We start from the raw sequence: 24,815 nt of genomic DNA, 5'->3' as shown, positions 1-24,815 counted from the left end.
AGGTTTCTCACTGTGGGAGAAAGGAGTTACAAGTAAGGAACAGGGAGAGGAAAGAATGAACCCTGTGGTGTTGGGTTGAAGTGGGGATCAGTATAATTTATGGTGTAATTCATGGTATGTCTGTCTATCTGTCAAGATAAGTAGATATAAATATGTGTGTATGTGTGTATACATACATGCATTTCCTACTCTACTGCTGAGAGGGCCTAGAATGTTATCCCAGTAGAATGAGTACACCTCATGCCCGAATTTTGGTTTCTAAAAACTATTCTCCAATAAAAGGATCCACAGTTCTTTTGAAAAATAGCTGATTCCAGAACTGGGGCAGGGAAAGTAGAAGATGAGGAGACTGGAATGTGTAATGAAGCCATAAAGTAACAAAGTGCTCACATAATGATCGGACCATGTGATCCAGCAATCCTACTTCTGGGTATATAGCCAAAAGAATCAAAAAGAGGGAGCTTGACAAGATGTTTGCACACTGGTGTTCATAGTAGCGTTATTCACAATAGCCAAGAGGTGGAAGCAACGCAAATGTCCATCAACAGATGAATGGATAAACTAAATATGGTATAAACATGCAATTGAATATTATTCAGCCTTAAAAAGGAAGGAAGTCCTGTCACATGCTGTAACAAGGATGAACCTTGAGGACTTTATGCCAAGTGAAGTAAGCCAGTCACAAAAAGACGAGTACTGTGTGATTTCACATATCTGAGTTATCTAAAGTAGTCAAATTCACGGAAACAGAAAGAGTGGTAGTTGCCAGGGGCTGAGGGGAGGCGGGGCATGTAGAGTTTTTGGTTATTCGCTATAGAGTTTCACTTTCGCAATATGGAAAAGATCTGTGGATTTGTTGTTCAATAGTGTGACTGGCTGCTGAAGGGTACACTTAAAAGTGGTTAAGATGGTAAATTTTATGTTATTTTTTTTTACCACAATTAAAAAAAAAATGGCCAGAGCATGTGAAAAGGATACAGGAACCAATATGAAGGTGTCCCAATGGCCAAATCTGAACAATTTGAGAAGCAAAATAAATAATTATAGTAATGGATTAGTATAAAATATAAATAAAAATAAAATAATTATCTTTGAGCTCATACTGATATAAATAAATAAACGGGGAAACAGGGGAGAGCTCTTCCTTATATTACAAATTTCAATAATTGTAGAAGGAATGGTGAATTAGAAAATCATCATTTGGGAAATACCATAATAATAACTGTTGCAGGAAAGAAAAATCAATGGATGTTAAATTTAAAATGGACAGGAAAAGTGATCATGAGAAAAAGAATATTTTCATAGTCTTTAAAGCATCTTCCCACAAGATACTTATTAATTACAAAGGGAAAAATGTGAACTTTACAGTAGAGAAACTGGTGGACACTGCCTTAACCAAGTGATCTCAGTTAACTTCACCAATAATGAGATGTTTTGGCATCATGTGCCTTTTGATCTGATGCACTGAGAGGGACACAGTGTGACTTCTGCAGTAGTCATAAAAAAACCCAATAATTCTTGCCAAAAATTCATGACCTGAATTTAATCATTAGGAAACTTCAGACAAACCCAAATTGAGGGCCACTCTACAAAATAACTGGCCAGTATTCTTCAAAATTGTCAAGATCATGAAAGACAAAGAAGACTTAGCAACTGTCCCGGGTTGGGGGAGACTAAAGAAATATGACAACTAAATGAGTGAGAGATCTTGGATTGGATTCTGGACCAGAAGAAGGACATTAGTGGGACTATTGGTGAAATTTGAAAAAGTCTGTAGATTAGTTAATGTTATTGTGTCAGTGTTAATTTCCTGTTTTGGTCATTGTACTGTGGTTATGTAAGATGTAAACATTTGGGGATCTGGGTAATGGGTATAGGAGAACTCTTTGTACCATTTTTGCCACTTTTTTGTAAGTGAAGTTATTTCAAAATGAACAGTTAGTAAAATAAAAACATAATACTTTGGGGTTTTGAATAACCCCCTCGTGTAGATCAACACTGTGTTCTGGTGGCCGAGGAAGGAAGCAAAGAAAGAAAGGAAGAAAAAGGAAAGAAAAGAAAGAGAAATATCTTGAATGAGGAATCTGCTTGTCTCTTTTTACACCCAGAATATTGTATTAGGTTCTAGATGTCATAGTTTCAGAGAGATTTAGACAGGAAGATCAATAATATTTGAGCCATTTAATGTAAGGAATGGTTAACCTTGGCTCGCAAGTCTGGATGTACCTGGGAGCACTTACAGAATACTGACGTACCTGGGCCCCACCCCCAGAAATTCTGACTGGTCAATGGTGGGGCCTAGATGTTAGTATTTTTTAAAAGCTTCTGGGTGATTATGATGGGTAGTCAGGGTTGAGAACCCCTTTGTTAAAGGGACTGGAATGTTTAGCGAGGAGAAGACTCAAGTTAGCTCTACAAGAGTCATGTGGGGAGTTTGGGAATATAAGGCTTTCTGAGTTCTACCCCCTGGAGAGAGTTTTGGTGGATTTGGAGTAAGGTCTGCCTATCTATCTTTTTGAAAATTTTCCCTTGTGATCTTGATGTGCAGCCAGGTATGGGAACAGTGATATGAAACACCAGAGGATCTTGTTAAAATACAGGGTCTGATTCAGTAGGGCTGGGGTGGAGCTTGAGAGCCTATATTTCTAACTGGCTTCCAGATGATGCTGATGCTGCTGGTCCAGGGACCATGCTTGGAGTAGGAGACAGCTACTTAGTGTAGATTATTCCACAAGAGACTTAAGCATTGGATGTGGTGGAGGAAGTGGTCTAGACTAAGGTGACTTCCATTCTGAGAGTTTTAGTGAGGTCATTTACACCTCAGGGATGCATCTATTTAGTGTGGTAGATTGCAAAGAGCATTGGCTTGGGAGCTAGAGTGAATCTCATAGTCATAGTTTACTATCTGGGTGACCTTAAATAAATTATTTCACCTTTTTTGAGTCACAGTTTCCAATTAGCAAACTAGATACAATAAAATCTCCCTGGCAGATTAGCATTAGAGAACATGTGTTTAAAGGACCTAGCATAGCTCTTGACACAGAAAAGTGGTGACTATTATTATCGTTTATGCCATAGAATCCTCTTTTGTTGGAAGACCAGAGCTGTGATTAATGTGCATGAAAAGTCCTGTTAGGAACCTCTAATCAGTTTTGCATCAGAGATTACTTACTTCTATTCAACAGCCAAAAGAAGGCCATGGTTATTTAAGTGGAAATTATCTTGGCCTAATGAAAAATACTTGTTCTTCTCTGCCCCTGCATAATTAACTTTTGCAATCATTTTAAGTCTGTGCCTGATGAAATGTGACAAATGATTCACTGATTCAAACAAATATTTATTGAGTGCCTGTTACTCTGAGAGTCCAGTAGTTCTGAACTATCATAACTCTCTGCTTGGAGCATAGCTCAGACCTGAGCTCCTTTGAGCTAACTGTCTTCTTTGCATCCTGTGCTCCTTCAGAAAACCCCCTGGAAACGTGGGTTTCAGGTTGGGCTAATACTTTCTTAGCACTCTGTGCACCCCTGTCATAGCACTTGTCTCTACCAGCCTGCAAGCTTCTCCTCCTCTTCCTCTCTTCCATTTTTTTCCTGCAAGGTTCTTGAAGGCATAGCCTCTTTGTAACTCCATAACTTAGTACAGTGCCTGCGCTCAAATTATTGTTGAACAGATTGCATGATACAGGACATCCTCAAGGAGATCAGAGTCTGAGGTGTGTGGGACAGTCAGGGAAGGCTTCCTGGAAAAGGTGATGCTTGAGCTCAGACTCAAGAGGAGGCAGGCTGGGGGAGGTACAGTGACTGGAAAGCATGGTGCATTTGGGGCAGTGCACATGGTTTGGACAAACTGAAACCTAGGGCGGCAAATGGGAGAGGGGTGAGTGAAGCTGGAGAAGAGGCAAGGGCTAGTGCTTGACGGACTTAAATGCAGCTAAGGAGATTGGATTTTATCTTGATAATGAGGGGTTAGTGAAGGATTTTAAACAGGAATCTGTGGAGGGTGGGTTGAGGGTGATAGTAAATACAGGGAGATTGGATAGGAGTTTTATACATAAGCCAGGTAATTAGATCCCAGCTGTTACCCTTAATGCCTTTTCGGGTCTTAACTCCTTTCCCCCAGAGCAGAGTGCTTTACTGTGGAGGCGCCCTTTGCCTGGCTGCTTCACACAGGCTTTGACTGTGTAGTGGGAGCAGACCTTGGACGAGAGTCTGGCCCATGTTAAGCAGAAGGTGCGGCCACTTCTATTCTATGGAGTGAGTTGGATAGCGAAAGGCCCTTTGTAAAAGCCTGGACCACATTTACAGAGTTTCAGTACCGGGTCTGCTATGTCCTAGCTATGGGGACATTGGAGAAGTTACATAATCTCTCTGAACCTCATCCATAGAATGGAGATGATACCAACCCTTCAATGCTTTTGTGAGAACTGAAGTAGAAGAGGATAATGATGAAAATACTAATGACCATTTAGTAGGCATCAATTGTGTGGCAGGCCCTGTTCCAATTACATTCAATTATTCATTAAAACTTGTATAAAACACTAAAAATAGTGTTTAGTTCATGGTACGTACTCAATAAATACTAGATTTCTCCCCCCACCCCCTGCTCATCATTGCATTTCCTATAGTGTATCAGTATCTGATAGATTATTACCTTGGTATTGTCTTCCAAAGGACTTTATATTTATCCCCACAAATTGACAGAGAGAAAATAATGAAGATTTAATTTAAGCTCAGGAAGCAACCAGTGAGTAATTTCCAGCATCATTTCATTAAGGAAGTACTTGGGGCTTAGAAATCAACTGTACTTTAACCAAATTATAATTTAATACCATTAGCCCTTGAACTTAATTTTTAGGTTCAGTCTTGGGCTTCTACAGAAACTAGACAGAATTGCTACCTGTACTATGACATTGTTCATGTGCTATTTTGATATTTAGTGCCCGTCTTCAGACCAAATAATCAGAATAAACACCTGAATACAAGCTGTGTTTAAGAGACAAAATGGAATATGTAAGGATGACTTATACATCCTTGCCTGGGCCTAACAGGCTTCTGATGATACTGAGCCCTAGCTTTGTCTGAAAATAAATGAAAATACAGCTCTGCCCCACAAGTCTTCAGGAACACGGCTCACCATAGCCTTTCTTTTTCCTTTTTTGTGCAGGTTTTAGGTAGCTTGATCCTCTTTGACAGTATAAAGCACAGATTAAAACTAACTCTGTAGCAATCCCAGGATTATGGGCTCAGGAGAATAAATATTGGGTTGACTGTGAGATGATTTCAGTTAAATCTCATTGTGAAGAAAGCAGAGATGGGAGAGGCGGTTCTGAGCTTGGTTTACTGTTTATTCCTGGTTCCCCAAGATCAATTCTTAGGAGTGTCACAGTCCATTGTGCATACAGAACATGAGTGATTGTTCCTGAGAAGCGCGATGGGTTGCTGGCAGCAGTCATGACACCCAAAAATTGGCTGTGGCTCTGGGCCCGGCCCTCATCCTTGGTCAACAGAGCAAAACTCAGGGAAAGCAGGTGTTATAGTCATTGAAACACTCATCTGCTTCTCTGTGTCTACACTGCCACCCAAGTCAGAGGTTAGCTCATCTCTGGAGACTATCATAAAACTAGAAAATTTTAGAACATGTTCCATGTCTGAACCATCTTTCTTCTTTTCTTCCTTAAAGCCTCCTCCTCCTCCCTCTGGATATGGATTGCTCACTATAGCTCCATCTCAGATGCTGCCTTAGAGGGTGCAGGGTAGAGGATAAGAATAATATGTAACATTTCCCTTATTTCCACCCTTCATTTTCCAGCAACAGCTGCAGGCATACGTGGCCTGGGTGAATGCACAGCTCAAGAAGAGGCCAGCGGTGAAGCCGGTACAGGACTTGCGACAGGATCTTCGGGATGGGGTGATCCTGGCATATCTCATCGAAATTGTTGGTCAGTTGGCCCTGGACACTGATGCTAGCTTAAACCAGAACATGGCCTTCTTTATCCTCCATATGTCCTTCACAGCAGATTGCTGCTTCTTTAAAATATATGGAAATGGAAGTAGAGCAGATTTAAAATACTTGCCCAAGGTTAATTCATTTATGTATTAGTCACTAAACACTGTGTGCCAGGCACTGTATTATGCTTTGGGAATATGAGGATGAGCACCATCTATGCTCAAGAGTCTCCCAATCTATTTGGAAAGACTGGAAAATGAAGTCAGTTCCATTAATGTGTTTACTCTGATGGGGTAGGTACAGATAGAAGCATATGGGGGGACACCCAACCCAGTCTTAGGGGTTCAGGGATAGCTTACCAAATGAATTGATGTCTAAACCAAGGCTGGAAAAGGAAGTAGTAGCCAGGCAAAAAGGTGTGTTACCAGCAAAAGGACCCCTCTGTGATACTCACTACCATAATGCTTCATGAAAGGGCTTGTCCTCTTGAAGCCCTGGAATTGTTGCTGGCCATGCTTATTAGATGGTACCACAGCCTTATTTCTATTGCATTTGTCCATGGCTCTATAATTATAATATTATTACCATTCACCAAATGGTAATTGTTTACTTATCTTTCCTATATAGACTGAGCTCTTTAAGGGCAGGTAGAGTATAATTTTTTGTTTGTTTCCACACTCTTACCCAAGTGCCTGGCACATAATAGTTACTCAAACATTTATTGTTATATTAGTCAGCTGACCTTGCTTAGAGTCCTTGAGGGATGTGGGGCTTGTAAGTTGTGTGGAAGAAGCCGGGTTTGCTACAGGCAGCCTATCCATGAGTACCTCACTGGGACAGCTCATGGATTCATCAAAGTATTCATTTTTAATGAAAATAACAATGGTAATACTAATAGTAGCTGCCATTTATTGAACACTTTCTATCTTGTTTAATTTCATTTGATCATCAACTCTTAAGAAACATAATATTATCCCCATTTTTAGGAAACAAGCTTAAAAGAGAGGATTTATAAAAATAAGTAAATTCATTGAGCACTTAGAATATATCAGGCATTTTGCTAAGCATGCTACTTTGACTGATTGAGTTATGATATGGGTGTGATATGAGTACTACTGTCGTTCTTGTTTTGTGATGTTTACAAAGGTAAGCAACTTTACAAGGTCACATAACTATAAGTGGCAAAGCAGAGGTACAAAACTAGATCTGCTTTAATTCCAAAGCTCATTTTAAACATTTAAATTTTCACTTATTTGAATAGATTGTACTTGAAAATATAATCAGGTAGAAAATCCAGAAGGTGTAAAAAGATATAAAGTCAAAAGCCTTTTTTCCACCTATGTCCCTCTGTCAGCTCCTTGTACTTTCTGGAGGCAACCAGTGTTAGCAGTTTCCTGAATTTCTTTCAGAGATATTGTGTGCATATACAAGCAATATGAATGTGTACTCTTATTCTCCCAAAACCCAAATTCTTTTTTCCTTTCTTTTTTTCCTTAATTGAAGCAAAAGCCAGATTCTTAAATGCTGGATTCTATTGTGACTTTGCTATATGAAAAAACTCCCTGAATTCACTACCTTATTTCCCATTCTTTCTTTGAGCTTTTGCTCCCACTGCTCCACTGAAACTGCTCTCCTCAAGGTCACAGCCTCCACCTTGTCAAATCCAGTGGCAAGGCCTCAGTCCTCGTTGTACTCACGGTAGAACTTGATCCAGGTGATCCCTCCCTCCTGCTTCACACACTGCTTTGCGTGGCTCCCAGGACCCTGTGGACTTGCAGTCCTCCTCCTTCCCCGCTGGCTTCTCCTGTTTGCTTTGCTGCCTCTTCTCCTTCGTCCTGACCTCTAAATGTTGAAGTTCTCCAGGGTCAGTCCTGCCCTTGTGTATACCCTATCCCTAAGTGATCTCTTCCCTAATTTGTATCCTTAGCCCTAAACTCTTCCTTGAATTGAAGACATGAATATCAGCTTCCTAGTCACCATCTCTCCTTGGATGTCTACACTGCAGCTCTGACTTCACATGTCCTACTCAGAACTTTTGATTTCCTTCTCCCTGTGAATCCCTTTATCCTCCAGGTTTCTTCATGTAACACATCATGGTACCATTCACCCTATTAATGCAGAACACTTAGAAGCCGTCCTTAATTATTCTCTTTTCCTCTTATATCGTATCCAGTCCTTCACAGGTGCTGTCTGCTTTATATCAAATATTTACCTGTAACTTGGTACACCTGAAATTTATATAATGTTATAAACCAATGTTGTCTCAATAAAAAAATTAAATAAAAAAATAAAAGCAATCACCTAACAAAGAACCTCTCTTGACTTAGAATAGGACTTACTTGTGTTCTTCTAGTTTTTTGGGGGGGAAAAGACAAAAAAATTTATCTGATATCTGACTTCTCACCTGTCAGCCTCTTCCACTCTAGCCCAAACCATCGTTATCTCTTGCCTTGACTCTTTTCATTTTCTAACTAATCTCCCTGTTTCCTCTCCAAATAATCTATGTCCACACAGAATCAACTTTTAAAAACATAAATAAAATCAGGTAACTCTCTTGCCTCAAACTCTCCACTAGCTACCCATTACACTTAGAAGATGATTCAGGCTCTTTGGTCCACGGAACCTCACAGGACCTGGCCTTGCATATGTCTCTGCCTTCTCCTAGGACTCGACTCCACGCTGTCTCCATTCCAGCAGCACTGGTCTTGTTGCTGTTCCTCAGATAACCTGAGCTCATTCCCATTTTGGGATTCGTACCTGTGGTTCCTCAGTCTGGAATGCTTTCTCCCCAAATCTTAGCATCTCTTACTTTATTCAAGTCTCTGTTCAGATGTCTTCTCAGAGAGGCTGTGATCACTCTTTGTTTTTCCTCATGGAATTTATCACTACTTGGAATTGGATTAAACATTTACTTGTTAACCTGGTCATCTGTCATCCCTGCAGATATAAACTCTGTGATGGAAGGGCCTTTTTGTCTTATTCACTGCTGTTTCTCTGGTGTCCAGAACAGTGCCTGGCACACAGTGGGTGCTCGATGAATATTGTTGAATGAATGAATATCCACACAGTAACTTCAGAGGCCCCTGGGAGTAGATGTGAAAATTTTAAGGCCCTTCAAAAGGCTTTCATTTTCCTATTCCCCATCCAAGTTACAAACACCAAGGCTTAACTCACTTGCGTATTTATATATAATCTTAGTGTTTACATCAAATAATGCCTTACTATCTGTCTGGGTACTATGAAACTTTGATAGTTTCCTTCCTATAACTTCGTATATTTTCTGTCTTCTAACAGCAGGAGAAAAGCTGAGTGGGGTACAGCTGAGTCCAAGTAACCAACAGGAGATGAAGAATAATGTGGAAAAAGTGCTGCAGTTTGTGGCCTCCAAAAAGATTCGTATGCACCAGACATCGGCTAAAGGTCAGTGCCTCATCCCATCCTTGGTGCATGCGTACACTCAACATTTTTTTTTCTTTTTCTTTAGGTTATATTCTTTAAAAAAAATTTTTTTTATTGAGGTCATATTGATTTATAACATTGTGCAATTTCAGATACACATGATTACATATTAGTTTCTGTATTAGACTGCATCGTGTTTACCCCCAATAGTCTAGTTTTTATCCGTCATTGTACATATGACTACATTCAGCTTTAATTGATGATTGCCACCCTCAGAAGAACCATCAGTTGTGTAGCTGAGGTTTCTGGGTAGACAGGAGTAGGATCAGGCCCATGACCTCATATCACTTTTCCATAAAGAAAGTTATCCTCTTGGGATGAAACTATTATCAAAATCTGAGTGTTTTGGAAACCCGGGTGGAGATAGAAGTTCTCTATTCATTTTCATTAAATAAAGGTTTACTTGAGTGTGTGTAGGAAAATTAATAGAGAAGAGATTACAAAATTTGGATTTTAATTTTAGAATATCTCATTTAAGTTATCAAAAATGAAGATCTAATAGTCCCCCTTATCAACAGGGCATACGTTCCAAGACCCCCAGTGGATGCCTGAAACTGCAGATAGTACTGAACCCTATCTATACTGTGTTTTTTCCTATACATACATACATGTGATAAAGTTCAGTTTATAAATTAGGCACAATAAGAGATTAAGAACAATAACTAATAATAAAATAGGACAATTATAACCATATACTATAATAAAAGTTATGTGAATGTGGTCTCTCTCTCTCAAAATATCTTATTGTACTGTACTCACCCTTCTTGAGATGACGTGAGATGATACGATGCCTACGTGATGAGATGAAGTGAGGTGAATGACGTAGGTATTGTGACGTAGCTTCCTGCGCAGGACAAAGCGGGATGGCCTGAGATTTCATCATGCTACCAGAATGGCATGCAATTTAAAACTTATGAATTGTTTATTCCTGGAATTTTCTATTTAGTATTTTGGGACTGAGGCTGACTGAAACCATGGATAAGGGGACTACTGTAGAGTACGCCTTTCAAGTTCCTAGGGTTTCCTGACCAAGAATTCTTTAAATCATAATAGTCTATATTTTTTTCTAACTAGTTTTCCAGAATGAAAATATTTTATACCATTTTTTTTTTGGACATCACAGAACATTCCAGGCAGGGTGAAATGGGCTCTGTGACCTCTGCATGTGCCCTCTCCTATAGCCACAAGGCCAGAAGAGGACACTTCTCAATCCATTTTGAGCTCAAGCTACGAGGAAGAAATCCTGTAGGTGTCCTTGGAGAGCAGAGGCTCCCTAGTCTTCTTACTGTTTCTCTAGAATAGGTTGTAATCTGGTTCTGTTTCAGCTTCAGTGTCTGGGCCTGACTGCCCATGGCTCTGATGAGAATGGGGCCAGGAGGGAGCCCTCCTTTCACCTTGGATTATTGGTGTTCTCTGTGTTGGGGTTATTCAGTGGGGCAGATACTCACCATTGACAGTACCCTGTAGAAGGTATCAATCAATCCTTCTCAAAGCCTTGCATATTTAAAAGGCTTTGAAACTAAAAAAAATAGAATATTACCCATTTCCTTACATTAACTTTCACCAGACCTATCCCATTGTCTTCTGCCTGCATTCGTCTTTTTTTCTAGGGCAAAATTTAGAATGTCATAATATCTCCGATCTGGTCCCCATGAGGAGTGGGCTTGGGGATCTGGCCCATTAAAGTCGGCTATTTTGAGGGAACACTGCCATTCAGGGCGTCATTGTCTTTTACCTGGAGAAGTGCAACAGCTTCCTAATTAGTCCCACTGCATCAATTTTTTTCCCTTCCTGTCTGCTCTCCACACTGCAGCTGGAACGATCTTTCTAAGAGAACATTTGCTTATGCCAGTCCTCTGTATCCGAGGACCCTTAGGATGCACTCCACGGTCCTTCCTGTGGCTTACCATGCCCTTTCTGACCTGACCTCTGATTCACCCCCCTCATCTTTCACCCTCTCTCCCTGCACTTTGAGCATTAGCTCTGCCGAACTTCTTTCAGTTCTACCACAGTACTGTGCCATGGAAATATAATATGATTCACATAGGTAACTTAAAAATTTCTAATAGTCACATTGAAAAAAAGATGAAATTAATATTAATAACATTTTATTTAACCCAAAATATTATTTCAACATGTAATCAATATAAAAAACTATGAAGGAAATGTTTTGAATTCTATTTTTTGTACTAAGGCTAATGAGATTTCTTAGTTCTATTTTTTTTGTGTGCTAAGTCCTACGCTTATGGCGCACTTCACTTCAGAATATAGCTACCTTTTAAGGCTCAGTAGCCACATGTGGCTGGTGCTCCCCTATTGGACAGCACAGCTCTAGTAGGTCATGCTCTTTTTCACCTCTAGACCTTTATGCCTGCTGTCCCCTCTTCTTGGAATACCCTTTACCTTGTCTTCCCTCATCTGATGAACCACTTTTCATCAACCAAGTCTCAGTTTAGAACTCACTTCCTCTAGGAATCCTTCCCTGAGCCTTCTAGACTAGACAAGATGCCTCTACTCTAAGCTCCCAAAGAATCCTCTTCTTCTCCTTCCATAACACGTTATTGTGCTTTATTGGAATTGCTTTTAAGTCTTCCTTCTCCCTGTTGAATGTGGCCGTGTGAGGACAGAGGTCTAGACTGCCTTGTTTACCTGTGTCACTAGCAAATACGTATTAAATGAGTAAGTCCTCAGCCTTCTGCCTCCTTCTTAGGACCTCTTGGTCTGTTCTGCCCCTCAGATATTGTGGAAGGAAACCTGAAGTCTATCATGAGGCTGGTTCTTGCCTTGGCAGCTCATTTCAAACCTGGCTCAAGTAGGACGGTGAGCCAAGGACGGGACTCCAAAGCCCCTCTGCAGAGTCACCAGCCACACTGTGCCACTGCCGTGGCCCAGGGAGCAGCTGCCGCTCTGGCCGACGTGTGTCATGATATGTCACGGTCAGGACGCGATGTCTTTCGATACAGACAGAGGTAAGGCTAGAGGCGAGGGATGGAAACTTGTCCTTCTCTCTGATATTTCTCCCCTTAAATGATGCAGTGGGTGGAAATATCACCTAAACAGCTCCACATTGCAGAAAAGAGCATGGAGTGGAGGTTGGAGAGGGCGCTCCAAAAGAAAAGCCCTTTTTACAGCAGTGTTTATTTTGTACTTAGCAGAAAGTAAAGAAATCATATATGTAATTTTTTGCTCTGGTGCCCAGAATTTTCAGTATGTGTCTTCTTCACTGGGAGATATGTGGGAGCAGTGGTCCGGTACATCTGGGGAGTCTCTCCCTAATGTATCCTAAAGGCCAAGCTGTTCTGGAGAGTCATGCAGGAAACACTTTGGGGGTTGTGTGTCTGGTGAGAGAGAGCATGACCCTGAGGTGTTGCAAAGATTGGTGAAATTACTTGTTTTTACGTCTCTCTTCCCTACTAGTTTTCAAGTGTCTCCAAGGCAGGGGCTTGCCTTATTCATCTTATTTCCATAGTGCTCACAGAGGGGCTATCTATCAGTACCTGTTGAGTTGGCCTGAACTGAAAGACTGACACCCTCTCCTTGCTGGTGCCCCCTGACTTTAGGAACAGCAGCATGGACGAGGAGATTGAGAATCCGTACTGGAGTGTGCGAGCCCTGGTGCAGCAGTACGAAGGGCAGCAAAGGTCCCCGTCTGAGTCCAGCTGCTCCAGGTAACTGTGGCCTCAGATTCTTTCCACTACAGTCCTGACTAAAAGCTGAATTCCTGGGGATTCTCAGGGTTCTCGGTTTCAAGCAGCAACACAGCAGGCAGTAAGGCTCCTAAGCCCTTTCTCTTTCCCTCAGTTTGTATTTGGCTTTAAAAGGGGAGCCTTCAGCACTGCCTTGCGGTTTTGTGCTGGCGGGAGGGTGGGGTGGGGTGTTGGTAAATTTCCCACATAAGGAAGCTTTGTGCAGAGCCCCAGTGCCAGTGCTTAGCTGTGTCCACGTGGGGGCGTGACTGTGCCCTCCAGCCCAATGCGTCTCAGCTGCCATTGTTTTTGAGGGCTAGTTTTACTGCATTGTCTTTGCGCCTGAGTGTAACTCTAAGTTATGTCTTGAGAAGCTGTATAAAACTAGAGAAAAAATGGGTCAGAGTTGTCTGAGAGCATTAAAATGTTTCCAACTTTCATTTATAGGGCTGGTAATTGTGGCAGATTAGTATGCATTTGAGTGGGCCAATGATGTTTGTGACTCTAGCTGAAAGGCTGTCTATATCCCTTAGAGCCAAATGCAGAGACCAAAACAGGACAAAGTGCTCTAATGAAAGCCTGATCAATGCCAAGTGCAGTGGCAGAAAAAGACTGCTTTCCTGGCTCATGTAAATCATGGTCCTGTAAACACATCCCCAGATCATGTTAGCTTATTTACTAACTTCATTTCATTGCTGAGTCACATTTAATTTATGCTCTTACGACCTTTTCTCTCTTACCCCAACCCAGTTTAGTCTGTTCTTGTTAAGCCTAATTGTTCTTTGTCTTACATATATCTTATGTGTATTTGTTTTCTTCTTATGATTTCTTTTCCTCATGAAATTCCATCTTAGTTTGATGGACCATTTTCTAATTTATCAAGGTCACATGGAATTCTTTCCAGTGTTTTAATATACTGGTAACCTAATGCAGTTCCCTTTAATTTTCATATCTAATAGATGTGCTTTTTTGTTTATAAATTTCACACAACATAAAATTAACCATTAATCATTTTAAAGTGTACAATTCAGTGGCATTTGGTACTTTCATAATGTTGTGCAACCATCACCCCTATCCAGTTTGAAGACATTTCATCACCCCAGAAGGAAAACCTGTACTTGTTAAGCAATAGGTGTGTTTTCAATACGAATCTAAGCCATTTCTTCCTTGCTTGCTGTGGAGACTATCACTTGGTACAGAATCAAAGGATGTTTCATTGTATGATGAGATCTGTTGCTTCTTGCATGGGTACAGGCCTTTGACTCCTCTGGTGCCTGCCAGAGTTAGAGAGAGAGAGAGAGAGTGAATTGGAGATCCACTGGAAATGGGGCTGCAGTGGGCTGACCATGACAGTTTTCCAGGAGAGGGGTCAGAGAATAGTTTGCATTCCCCTTTCTGTCCTTCACTGCTTCCTGATTTTGTCATTTTCTTCTAAGCCCACTCCTCACTCACCTCTCTGGGATGCTCGGTCAGCACCTTGCCTTTACCTCGGTGAGCTCCCTGGGACCCAGCAGGCTCTGGAACATTCTGCCCACCCATCCCCTTCCTCAGGGGAAGCCCACCTAATGGCCCGGTGACCCATGAAGGCCAGGAGACCCGGGGATGAGAAGATAGGAAAGATAGCCCCGGTGTTTAATCCTCTCCCCCTGCTCCTCGAGACATCCTGGCGAAATCCAGCGCTCCTGTTGCTTCCTACGTAGACCAGCCTCGGGCCAGCCTCTCACTTTGTCCAAGCAAAATGATCCTTAGTTGGGAAAAAAAGAACACATGAAACGCCCGAGGGGAAGGTGGGAGGAGATAGGCGGTCGACGGTTTTTCCGGGGAAGAGTCTCTCCCGTAAGGAGCCAGGATAGACCTGCCCCGACCTCGTTGTCCACGAAGGGAAGGGTCAGAGTAGAGAAGGCAGTGTTTTCAGTTCTGGGGTTCTTAGGACGAGGACCAGAGACCCTCCTCGGGATTCTGCGGAACGGCGGCCCCTCCCCTGCCCGGCCCCGCCCGTGCCCCCCGCCCTCGCCCTCGCCCTGCCCCTGCCCAGAGCTCGGCCGGCCCGCCGCGCGTCCGCCTGGGTCCGAGCCCGGCGCTGCCTGGCCGCGTGTGACAGCCTGGGAGGGGGGCGGAGGGGAAGAGAAGGGAGCGGAGGGAGGGACCAGGGAGGCGGCGCGGAGCCGGGATCGTCCGCACGCTCGCCGCCCCGACTCGACCGCGCAGCTGGAGCCGCGGGATCATTGCCCCCGGTCGGAGATGGGTTGAGATGCCTGCGCCCGGGAGCATGCCCGGAGCCGCGCGGCCGCGGAGACCACGATGCCGCTGCCAGGGACCCGCAGCCCGCGAGGGGAGGCAGCTTCCGCCGAGGCCAGGCTGCTGCAGTGTCTGAGCCGCCGGGACAGCGCGCCTCAGACCCGGGAGCATCCCTGTCCCTGGGGCCGTGACGCCTGCCTCTCTGTCCTTCCTACTCTCTCCCGCGATAGGGGCAAGCAGCTCTGGTAGTTGGCCTGCCCGTAGAGTCGTTCTTCGGGCCCCAGCGCGGGGAGACATGCCCGAATTTGGGAGCGCTGTGACTCTCAGCCTCCCGCTTCACCCAGGGAAGCAGGCTTGCTGAAGCCGGAGCCAGGAGGGGGACCATGGGAGGGACGCAAGTCAAATGGTGAGCTGAGGCCACTTTGGCTTTGGAGGTGGGGGGCATGGGTGGGAGCAGGGCCAGGACTGAGCATTCTGTTGGCCAGAGACAGAGGGGGATGGGTGGGGGCGCTATACTAGGGAGAACAGGCTGCTGGCCTGGGGTTAGCACTATAAAAGACAGTGGGTTTCGGACGGTGGAGCCAGCATAGGGAAGGAGGAGTGGCACTTTACCCTGTCTTGTCTCTGCTAAGGGAGACAAGGAGAGAACAGGACTCTCTTTTTGGGGGAAGGGGGGTAAGGACTCTCTTTCTTATCACTCATTACTCATTTAAAAAAAATTGATTTGACTAATATGGAAGTATCTAGCTGGGGGTTGCCTGTCTGATAAGTTAAGACTGGAGAGATGTTACACCTGTGAGAATTAAGAAACGTATCACGGGGACCTGATTTGCAATCAGTTGTTCCCTGACTTGAGAGGATTATGATGGGAAGTAGGGGATTACCTGTTTATAAAATAGGGTTTTTAAGCTAATCAAGGAGAGCCTAAATGATATAATTAATTAGCATTAAAATACTTTTCTCTGACTTGAGGCAGAGGCTTTAATGCACCATCCTCATCTAGTGAGGTTCTTGGGGAGGCAGCCGTGATGTCTGCTCTGACCTGTGCCTCAGGATTTTTCTTCCTCAGGTCCTTCATCCTTTGACCTGGCCATCTAGTTTCACCGTCTTACCTCTCTGTGGCCTCACATACTGGCAGCCTCAATTCAAGAAAGGGAAATGTTGTTTTCCTTTGGCTGCTCTGCCACTCCCCCAGTGGGGTTGGATATGCAGACATCCGCCTCCTTTTGCCCTTATATGGGCTACAGCTCACTTAGGAGGGAGAAGGTGGAGCTGAGCATGCGTCTCTGCTTTTAGGAAAGCAGTTTTCCAGCATCCTAGGTTCACACTACTCCTCCCACCCCACCCCCCTTCGTCTCACACATGCCAACCGTGGTCCAGCCAAATGCAGGCAGTGGAACATGACAACCATAGCACCTTGTCAGCTGAGAAAGTGTTGTCTGATTATTTCCCAAAGAGGAGCAGCCGTTGTAAGCATGTCTGCACTTGGATCCCTATTTCTGTAAGAAGACTAATGCTGAGGCCTGAACAGTCGTAAATCTGTTCTTATAAATGACATAGTACCCTTAGACTAGTGCTTTTCCAGCAGCTAATGCATATTGGTCTGGAAGTCAGATTGCCTAAGTGATGAAAGATGGATAAGAGAGTTCTAAATACCACCTCTTGCTGCTTACCACCTCTCTTGCCTGTTTGGGTTATAGATCTATAGATAGGGTTAAGTGACTTTCTTTAATTTGAAGAAGCAAAAAACTTTGAAATTTTTTCTGAGGTCCTAATAGGGGTGAGAATGTATTACTAGTTGGAGTCATTCCTACCAAGCCCTTAAACTCTGGACAGTGAGGAAGATGAAACGCTGGTCCTCAGGCTGCTTCAGAGGGTTTAAAATCTCTGGCTACCTCCATGGTGCTTGGCTCTTGTTTTTACTGGTTTCTAGGAAGACAAAATGTTAACTCCTGATCGTGGCTGTGAGGATTAGCCTGGGAGACTTCGGGGGCACATTAAGTGGGTCAGTGAATCCTAGACACTTTCACTGTTGTCTGGGTGATGGATTTGGAAAGAATTCCTGAGAGGGAGCTGGGTCTGCAGACCCCACAGCCCCTGAGATTGTTTCGGTGCTGATGTTCTCAAGGTGTGATGCAAAGAAGGGCTCTTCGGGTGGAAGCATTGGCCTTACATTCCCATCTTGTCTTGTAGATTTGCTGTTGTTCTGGAGACTTAAAATTCCACTTTCCTAAAAATCTGAACAATTCCTTCCAAGGCTAGTAGTTACAGCATAACTCAAGAACTGTCATGAAGTTTCTGATGACAATTTGAAAATACTGTGGCAGAGATGTAAATAACTGTTTGATGGGAGTAAATCAAGTAAACCTTTACCATCCCCTAACGGGTCTTTTCCCCTTTTGATGTATTAGCCTTTTCCTTATCACATCCTAGCTTTGTTAATATATCACTGCCCCTTTGCTCAGCCTGACACTGTTCACACTCCAGCGATTTCTACCCCGTGAGGCACCCTCCACACTGCCCCCTCCTTTGGGATCTGCCCAGAGCTGATCTGTCATGATTACTCTGCTGGTATTGCTTGTGTCTGTGAAAGATCAATGTATTAGAAGTAGATTTTCCTTCTAGCTCCCAAAGCTACTAAGACATGAAGTCATCAGTCTCTGAACTTGGGCCCAGGGATGGTGGTGGTGGTAAGTAAAAAAAAAAAACCCAACCAAACAACACCAAACTTGGAGTTCTTTAAAATGCTAGATTACCCATACTTCTGATCAATCTCTTTTCAATGAATTAGGCTTAAAGGTAGCCTTGTTGTGGAAAAGGCTTCCTAGGACTGGGTCATTCATTCATTCAATGTACATTTCATTCATTCAATCAGTTCATATTCATTCATTCGACAAATATTTGTTCTTATTGGGGTTCTGTGTTAGGCAATAGGAGTAAGATTAATAAGAACATTTTTCGGGGATAAATTATGAAAAGTTTGGCTTCTAAACAAGTGTTCATAATAATTGTTTCTCTTTCTTTTCTTTTGATCACAGCCTGACTTCACCCAGTCCTATCCACAGTGCAAAGAGCGAATCCATTATAACCCAGTCAGAAGAGAAGGCAGATTTTGTGATTATTCCCTCTGAAGGAATAGAGAACAGAACAGGTACTATTTCTCAGCCTGCCTAGTTGGCTCAAGAAACAGCCCTCGGCTTGAAGAGTTTAGGGGTCCTGACTATCTACCTGTTAGCTCCCTGGTCTTCTCCCTCTGCATAGTCTGTGCGTGCGGCGTCAGTTCTAGAGGACTCTAATGCTTTGGAGCCAACTCGTGTGGTTATCCTCTTACAGAATGTCACTTCTGATGTCCTGGTTGTCAAAAGTTCTGCAGCAGCATAGACAGGCTGTTCATCAGCTGGCTGCTATAAATTAGGAAATGACTTTGGGACCGTCAGAAGCCTTAGTCAAGTCAACAGTTTTATTACTTCTGTGTTATACAGATCATTTCAGTACTTCCTAACTTAAACTGGGGCCAGGAATACGTAGTAGGAGCTGAGGTGTCTGTGAGACCATACGGTAGAGAGCAGGTCTACAGCAGGCCTGGTATGAGGACCACAGAAGGGACCACAGAGAGTTCCCTTTGTTTAGACGACTTCTTCTTCCGTCTCAATCACTCTGCTTTTTCTTGCATAAACACAGAGGGAAGCACGGAAGAGGCAAAGCACGTGATTTAGATAGAGTTTTGTTCACCTATGAGGGATGAATGAAACCGAAGCCCTCAGAAGAAAAACTGGAGTTAAATTCTTTCTTGCTCTGCTCCCCCTCTAGCCCTGGTGTTAGTACCAAAGTGTCAGTCATGTTACTGAGTCGGTAACCATGGGACCCTGGGGAGGGAGACGGAGAGCATTTATTGAGTGCCTGCTCTGGGCCAGGCACCATGGAGCCCTGCATGTAAGTTACCTCATTTAATCTTCCCGACAACCCTGAAGGAGTGTACTTATATTCATTCTTATGAATGAGATCAGAGCAAAGAGACTGTAAGGGTAGGAAAATAAAACCTGAGAGAGATCCAACAATTTGCGCGAGTGTGCTTTTACTGGTTTGTTTCCTGTGTGATTTACACAACTTAAATGTGACAGGGTTCAGTTATGACAGAATGGCCAAAGGAAGGTTGAGTTGAGGTCTCCCCTCTGAAGCTCCAGAGCAACAAACAGGAATTTTGTTTTCATTGCACCTGACAGCTCCCCTCTTGGTACCTGGCAGAATCAAGCTCTGGGAATGCCAGTTCTGGAGAATTAAGAGTAAAATGTGTGTCACATACCAAGACTCCCAAAGAGGGAGTCTTACTGCTTCCTAAAGATTCTACAGAGGATAGATGTCCCGCACAGAGTAAGTGTTGCTCTCCAGAGCCTGGAGTTAAGAATGGTTTCTTTATGTCTCACAACCCCCCCCTGGTGGAGAGTCCAGTTTCTGCAACGAGGACAAGTTCAGAAGGCAGGTGACCTGAACCTATGAACGCAGAGAACTGTGAACACTTTCTGCTGGAACCTCACTTTTGTTCAACATGAACTCTACTCCTTCCTTTCATTTTGCAGAGGAGACAGACTCTCCATTATCCCGCGACTGGCTACCGGGCAGCCCGGGAACCTATCTGGAGACTTCATGGGAAGAACAGCTGTTGGAACAACAAGAACACTTAGAAAAAGAAATGGAGGAAGCCAAGAAAATGATATCAGGATTACAGGTAGCTCTCTCCCTTGTAGTTTGTCTTTGGTGCACCAGTTGATTATTATTCTTAAGCCACTAGTATCAGCTGAAAATAAACTGAGTTGTCTATGAGGTTGGAGTTGAATGGGGAGTTTAGATGGAGGGAGTAGTATACAATGAGCAGAAAGTTCCTTCTATGTAGGCACTCTTAAATGGACTTTATGGACTCTTTTTATAGCACAGCTGTTAGGATTTCTGCAAGCCTGGGAGCCCTTATTGACCCCTACAAAGCCTTATTCTGGCTCTTGGCTTCATAGGTGGGTTTCTCCCCTCTCTGCAGCTGCAGACCTGCCATTGCAACGTTCACCAAAGAATGGCACTGTGAAGAGTCAGGGATTTTCTCCTAGAAATTCTTCAGCAAAAGGGGTGGAAGAGCCAGTAATGCCGCAGGTTTCCATTTGAGTCTAGCTGAGGGATTCAGCTCAGTCCCGCTGCATTTGCAAATGGATGCTGACCACGGTGATCAGGTAGAAGAACTTTTCCTCGAGCCACAGAGCCCTTCAGGTTTTCCTATACCTTCAGTGCCAGCTCAGCAAATCTCCCCCAGAGGCCGTTTGACCCACTTGGCTTAGTTCCTACCCCGATCGACCCCCCAAGTCCTCTGTCTTTGTGCATCTGTCCCTTTTTAGGGGAGCCCGTGTGGTGTGCTGATGACCCTGAAATTGCCTAGGAATATTCTTTTCTTTTTGTGCTAGGAACTGCACTGCTTCTGAATTGTCAAATATTTATGGACACGTAAACAAAGCCCACATTATGTGAGTGGCTCTGGCAGCCGGCAGGCGGTGGAGGGCGTGCTCCCAGCCAGCCAGCAACAGGGTGCGGACACAAAGGGTTCCCAAAGAGAAAAGGGGATTGGTGCTGGGGTAAAACAATTTGCATAATATATGCCCCAGGCACTGAGGAGGGTTGTAGGAGTGTTTACTGCCTAAACATTCCCAAGGAGAGTTGTTGATTTTCCCCCATTTGCTCTGTATTTTTAAAATGTCTGCCTTTTAGATCCCTTTTCTGCCACCCCATTAAGGAATGGTTTTAATTAATGGAATGTTTTTTGTGTGCTGTCCTTTAGTAGGAGGTGTGAAAGCGTGGGGAACTTTGGGATTCCACCCAACCAGGTCTTTCCCAGGATCATTTGCATTATATGAGCATAGATATCCATCAATTGGCTTTCAGTTGGGTTTGCATTTTTCAGCCTGGGAGAAATCCGATGGCAGATTAGACAGAAAAAGAAGAGAATCTACAGGCAGAAAGTCAGCATCCTAATATTCCCTGCAAACAGAGGAGTTTTAATTCGCAGCCACATGATCACAATGAGAATTCAGTTCCATTATAGAATACAATGGGGTTCACAGCATCCACTGGGCTGCTTAACTCTTTCAGTGATGAACAAGTTGCATGCTAAGCCACATCCAGGATTTCTGACTTATTAGTATGCCTTAGTTAGAGCCCGTTGAACACTGCCAGTAGAGTCGGTATTTCTGTAACGTGCCCTCCCTTAGCAACCTGTAGCCCTGTGGCGGCTTTTTTTTTCCTTTTGGTGAGGAAGATTCACCCTGAGCTAACAACATCCATTGCCAAGCCTCCTCTTTTTTTTTTTGCTTGAGGATAGCCCTGAGCTAACATCTGTGCCAATCTTCCTCTATTCTTTTGTACATGGGACACCTCCACAGCGTGGCTGGTGAGTGGAGTAGGTCTGCACCCTGGATCTGAACCCGTGAACCCAGGCCACTGGAGCAGAGCGTGTGGAACTTGAACCACTAGGCCACAGGGCCAGGCCCCCTTTGGCTTCTTATACTTGTCTATACCTCTTGCTACAACTCCATGGGATAATCAAGTTAATTTGTTTTACTAAAATATTATTATTAATCAGTGCTTAGTAGGCCAACCAGTGGCTGGATTTTAAACTGTTTTCATATACCAACGTTTGTGATGTAATTTGTGTTCTCTCACTTGCGACAGGATTAAACCTCTGTAACTCATCTTGTTGATTGGATTGAGAAAATGTCGTGATATAAAACGGGGACACTTTTTAAATCTTTCACTGAGCTGATAGATCTCGTAATACCTACCTGCAGGGGTAGATCCAAGTTTTGTGAGTCCTAAAATAGACGATTTTCGGGGCCTTCTTTAACAATAGGATTACAGATTAGGAACACAATATTAGATGTAGGGCCTTGGAAGGGACAGTGCATGGGGGGGCTCTGAGGCTTCAGCTTCCTTAGCTTCAGGGTAAATCTTCACCCGCCCCCCCATATTCTAATAAAAACAAAGCCTAGTATGAAGAGTTGAAATGAAGACGTGTCTCTGCAAATATGTTTTCCTTCTTGTTCTATCCAGGTTGCTTTTGAGAGTAAAAATGCAGAATTATTAAAGCAAACAAAAATTTAAAAAACCGAAGTCAATATGCCAAATGTATTCCAAATAATTCATTGTGATAAACTTTTCTAAACCAAGATAATGCCACACTGCTTTTAGTTCACTTTCTAGCCAGTACAGTTCAGTTTGAATAGCTCTGGTTGGAAACGTCACTTCTGAAAGGAGAGTTTATTTTTAGATTTTTTTCGGGGGCCAAGGAGCCTTGGCGCAGAGGATTCAGGTGCATCTGGAAAGATGAGAGAAACCGAGAGCAGGGGCCTGACAAAAGGAACCCCAGATAGACCCGAGATGAGCAATTGGAGGTGTCTAGGGATCAAAACTTACCAAGGAGATTTCTAGAGGAAGCCTGGTTGTGCTTTCAATTTGGAATGAGTTTACCAAGCCAAACTCTAGCCTCTGTCATCTGATGGGAGTTAAGTTTCCTTCTGCCTTTGTGGTTATTCAGGCCTTACTCCTCAATGGATCCCTACCTGAAGATGAACAGGAGAGGCCCTTGGCCCTCTGTGAACCAGGAGTCAATCCTGAGGAACAATTGGTGAGCCCCTTCTTTTCCGACTAGACACTAAATAATCTGGTTTATGTATTTTATTTGTAGCATTTGACACTGTTGTCTGTGCCTCCTTCTTTTTTTTTTATTGAGGTAACATTGGTTTATAACTATATAAATTTCAGGTGTACGTCATTATATTTTGATTTCTGTGTTTATATCATGTTCACCACCCAAAGACAAATTGCCATCCATCACCATACACATGTCCGTGCCTCCTTCTTCTTTTTTTTTGTGAGGAAGATTGGCCCTGAGCTAACATCTGTGCCAATCTTACTCTATTTTGTATGTGGGATGCTGCCACAGCATGGCTTGATGAACAGTGTGTAGGTCTGCACCTGGGATCCGGGCTTGCAAACCCTGGGCCACCAAAGTGGGGTGCGCAAACTTAACCGCTATGCCCCGGGCTGGCCCCCTACCACGCCTTCTTGAAATGCTCTCTTCCCTGACTCCAACTCTCCTGGTTTTCCTCATGTATCTTTAACTACCCTTTCTTTCTTTTTTTCTTTCTCTCTCTCTGTCTCCTTCCTTCCTTCTTTCTTTCTTTCATCAACAAATATTTATTGAGTGGTGACTATGTGCCAGGCACTGTTTCAAGGTGCTGGAGCTGTGCCAATGACAAGACAGACCTAAGACCCTGTCCTCATAGAATTTACATTCAGGTCCCCTTTGAAGCTTATCTTTTTCTGCCTGTACCTTAAATGTTGGTGCTCCTCAGGGTCCCACTCTGGGCCCTCTTCTGTCTTATTCATTCACCTTCATAGCTTCATTCACTTCCCATCTGATTCAGATGTTGCCTCTCAAATATTTATTTCCAGCTCAGCTCTGTCTATGGAGTGCTGGATTTGTATATGCAATGTGCAACTGCTGGTTGATTACCTCCACTTATATGTCCCATGAGCATCTCAATTTCAATGAGTCCTAAATTAAACAACTTTTCTCTTCCTTCTCTCCCCACCACCAAAACTGCTTGTCCTTTTCTTTTCTTTTTTTTTTTTTTTTCGAGGAAGATTAGCCCTGAGCTAACTACTGGCAATCCTCCTCTTTTTGCTGAGGCAGGCTGGCCCTGAGCTAACCTCCATGCCCATCTTCCTCTACTTTATATGTGGGACACCTACCACAGCATGGCGTGCCAAGCAGTGCCATGTCCGCACCCGGGATCTGAACCAGCAAACCCCGGGCCGCCAAAGCAGAACGTGCGCACTTAACTGCTGCGCCACTGCGCTGGCCCTGCTTGTCCTTTTTGATTCTGTTTGTTAGCACTGTCCATCTACTCAAATACGCAAAACAGAAATCTGAATATCATCCTTTAATCCTTTTGACCCTTCCCTCTACATCCAATTAGTCACGAAGTTTTGTCAGTTTACTTTTTAAATATCTTTATCCAGTTTTCTCCCTTCTTACAGCCACTACCTTAATTCAGGTCTTCAGTATTTTCTCAGCCTCCTAACTGGTTTTCCTGATGCCTCTCCTGTCCTCCTCTCATTTATTTTCTGTTAAATAGCAAGAATAATTTACCTTCAAGGCAAACTTCATTTTGTCATCCTTTTGCCTAAAACTTTTTATGGATTCTCCGTTGCCTTCATGGTCTTTCATGATCTGGCCCCTGTTTCCTCTCCAACTTCATCTCTTGCCATTTCTCTTTCCCCTTGCCCAACCCCTGCACCCAGCACACACATACTCATTCCCGACTTTATCCAGATTCATCTATCTGCACCACCCTGGCTGGGCATGTGCTTCCCCTATTTCCTGTTTTTCTTTGTATCCACAGCACAGGGCTGGCATCTAGTAAGTACTCTATAAATATCTCTTGAATG

General features: G+C 43.5%; 1 protein-coding gene across 5 annotated transcripts in view; it reads left to right on the top strand.

The window, feature by feature from the left end:
- DIXDC1 (DIX domain containing 1) overlaps positions 1–24,815 on the top strand; it is a 69,509-nt gene that overhangs the window by 23,665 nt on the left and 21,029 nt on the right. For 4 of the 5 annotated variants that reach the window (XM_070490304.1, XM_014855445.3, XM_014855446.3 and 1 more), the window contains 7 exons: positions 5,809–5,938; positions 9,241–9,366; positions 12,143–12,374; positions 12,966–13,073; positions 18,368–18,480; positions 19,907–20,055; positions 22,897–22,986. In XM_070490304.1, the coding sequence (XP_070346405.1) occupies positions 5,809–5,938; positions 9,241–9,366; positions 12,143–12,374; positions 12,966–13,073; positions 18,368–18,480; positions 19,907–20,055; positions 22,897–22,986 (948 nt within the window). Of the gene's footprint in view, positions 1–5,808; positions 5,939–9,240; positions 9,367–12,142; positions 12,375–12,965; positions 13,074–15,220; positions 15,736–18,367; positions 18,481–19,906; positions 20,056–22,896; positions 22,987–24,815 lie in introns of those variants that run through there. The other variant, XM_014855450.3, reaches the window with a different exon arrangement.

Source organism: Equus asinus, chromosome 20, assembly GCF_041296235.1.
Source record: "Equus asinus isolate D_3611 breed Donkey chromosome 20, EquAss-T2T_v2, whole genome shotgun sequence".
Classification (NCBI taxonomy): domain Eukaryota; kingdom Metazoa; phylum Chordata; class Mammalia; order Perissodactyla; family Equidae; genus Equus; species Equus asinus.
Note: the sequence above shows the minus strand (reverse complement) of the source record. Positions and strands in the feature narration are given on the sequence as shown.